Source organism: Otolemur garnettii, unplaced genomic scaffold, assembly GCF_000181295.1.
Source record: "Otolemur garnettii isolate 467f Iridium unplaced genomic scaffold, OtoGar3 scaffold00015, whole genome shotgun sequence".
Classification (NCBI taxonomy): domain Eukaryota; kingdom Metazoa; phylum Chordata; class Mammalia; order Primates; family Galagidae; genus Otolemur; species Otolemur garnettii.
Window position 1 is genome coordinate 1112902 of NW_003852410.1, and position 2248 is coordinate 1115149.

General features: G+C 38.8%; 1 protein-coding gene across 1 annotated transcript in view; it reads right to left on the bottom strand.

Moving 5' to 3' along the window:
• Window positions 1–1828, bottom strand: part of FANCD2 (Fanconi anemia complementation group D2) — a 73521-nt gene extending 71693 nt beyond the window's left edge. Inside the window, 4 exon segments of the mRNA XM_012802473.2 lie at window positions 315–367; window positions 1090–1150; window positions 1496–1599; window positions 1766–1828. Of these exon segments, the coding sequence (XP_012657927.1) occupies window positions 315–367; window positions 1090–1149 (113 nt within the window). The 5' untranslated portion in view covers window position 1150; window positions 1496–1599; window positions 1766–1828.
• Between the last annotated feature and the right edge of the window lie 420 nt (window positions 1829–2248).

Below are 2248 nucleotides of genomic sequence, written 5' to 3' on the forward strand. Positions count from 1 at the left end.
TAAGGCGCCAGCAACATACACCTGAGCTGGCAGGTTCAAACCCAGCCCAGGCCCTCCAAACAACGATGGCTGCAACCAAAAAATAGCTGGGCATTGTGGCAGGCACCTGTAGTCTCCGTTATTTCGGAGGATGAGGCAAAAGAATCACTTAAGCCCAAGAGTTACCCAGGGTGAGACTGTCAAAAAAAAAAAGAGAAAGAAAAAAAATCTGGCATCTTGATAAATACAACCTTGAGAGAAAAAATGATAATTCACAGTAACCTTTTCAGAGAAAAACATAAGTACTTTGAGCATTCCAGAATAACTCCACTTACTTTATAAAAAGAAATTCTGGCAGCTTCTCAAATAAGGTTTTGATAATGGCAGGCTAAAAAGAAGATACATGGAGTTAGATGATCTGAAACACACAACTGGAATATAAATTTAGCCAGAATTCTCCCTCCCACCAGACCTGAGAGGAAAGATCTTGCTAAAATTGACACTGTTTTATTATAGGAGTGTCCAAATGAATACTTGGCTAAATCTTCCCCCCCCCCCAACTTGGCTATATCTTGAATATAATCTGTTGGAAGACAAAGACTTCTTTTTGTCTTTGAAAAAGAACTGAAAATGTGGCTCAGTGAGTAGGGTACTGGCCACATACACTGAGGCTAGCAGTTCAAGCCCAGCCCAGGCCTGCTAAACAACAATGACACCTGCAACCAAAAAATAGCCAGGCATTGTAGCAGGTGCCTGTAGTTCCAGCTACTTGGGAGGCTGAGGCAAGAAAATTGCTTAAGCCCAAGAGTTGGAGGTTGCTGTGAGCTGAGGCCAAGGGCAACATAGGAAAACTCTGTCTCAAAAGAAAGAAACAGGAATCAGATGCTGAGGAAATAAATGGGACTGCCAGATGTATTGACCTAATCAGCATAGATCAAAAACACAAATATTACCCCACCAGACTCATATCAGCAACAGGGCTATGGTAAGCTGCTACAACCCCAAATTCTCCCATTAACCCTACTCTCCTCTGTGTTCCAGCCATTTAAACTTGAGTATATACCACAAATCACATCCATCAAATATTCACAGAAAAAGTGACAGTCTTACCTGTAATATGTCAATCCCCAGAAGCAGTTTGATAAGGCTTTTCGAGTAAGACGTGCCCATGCTGTAAAAGAGAGATTAAATTTGTTTTCTATTTTGCTTTCCTTCTTTTAATGTTTTCATAAAATATGTAGTATCTAAAGAGAAACTATCCCGTTAGACAAGAAATACTGAACATAAGCAGATAGCTCTTAGCAAGGTGAAGATTTCAAATTCTATCAACACAAGTGAAATACATTCTAGAAAACACTCTGGTTCTTAGCCACACAAAAATGAAGAATTTCATAAGGTTTAAATTGTAGAAAATCAAAAATAAAAATTCTAAAATATTGAATTCTTCTCCTCACTCCCCAGTACAGTTAGTACAACAGACAGAATTTTAGCAACATTTCATAACTCCTCTCCACACCTGGCTTCCTCATCCTGCAGGCGTTCACAGGACAAAAGGCAGTTCCTGAAATTGTCTTGGTCCTCAATGTAAGACTCCAGGCCACTAACAAATTCTTCTATTATCTTAATAAAAAAAAAATTAAAAAAAAAAAGACAAGGGAAAAATAAGATTTTTAGTTTGACATTTGCTATCAGTTAACCAAAAATCATTCTAGCCCACTCAACTTCATGCCGGTGTTTTCCAGAGACTGCTGGCAAACGCAAAAAAAAACAGGGAAAAAATACATACTTTGGGATAAGAAGAATGTTTCCTCAGGGTCTGAAAGAGCTTCTTCTGAAAAACTATTTGATCCACAGCTATGAGAAAAAAAGAATAGCAGGTCATCATTCTTCTATCATAGTTTTCCTTCCTTAAAAACCTAAGTTTTTTGTCTAATGAAACCAATAAAAATATCTGCAACCTAATTTCAGAGCCAAATCTTCTAAATCTAAATCTAAAGGCAGGCACAGTGCTTTGCACCTATAATCCTATCACTCTGGGAAACCAAGGCAGGGAGATCAGCCTGAGAAAGAGCAAGACCCGTCTCTACTAAAATACAAAAATTATCCAGGCATATTGGCTAGTGGCTGGATTCCCAGCTACTTGGGAGACTGGGGCAGGAGGGTTGCTTGAACCAAGGAGTTTGAGGTTGCTCTGAGCTAGGTTAACACCACAATACTCTAGTCTGGGACAAGAGAATGAGAATCTGTCTCAAAAAAAAAAAAAAAAAAA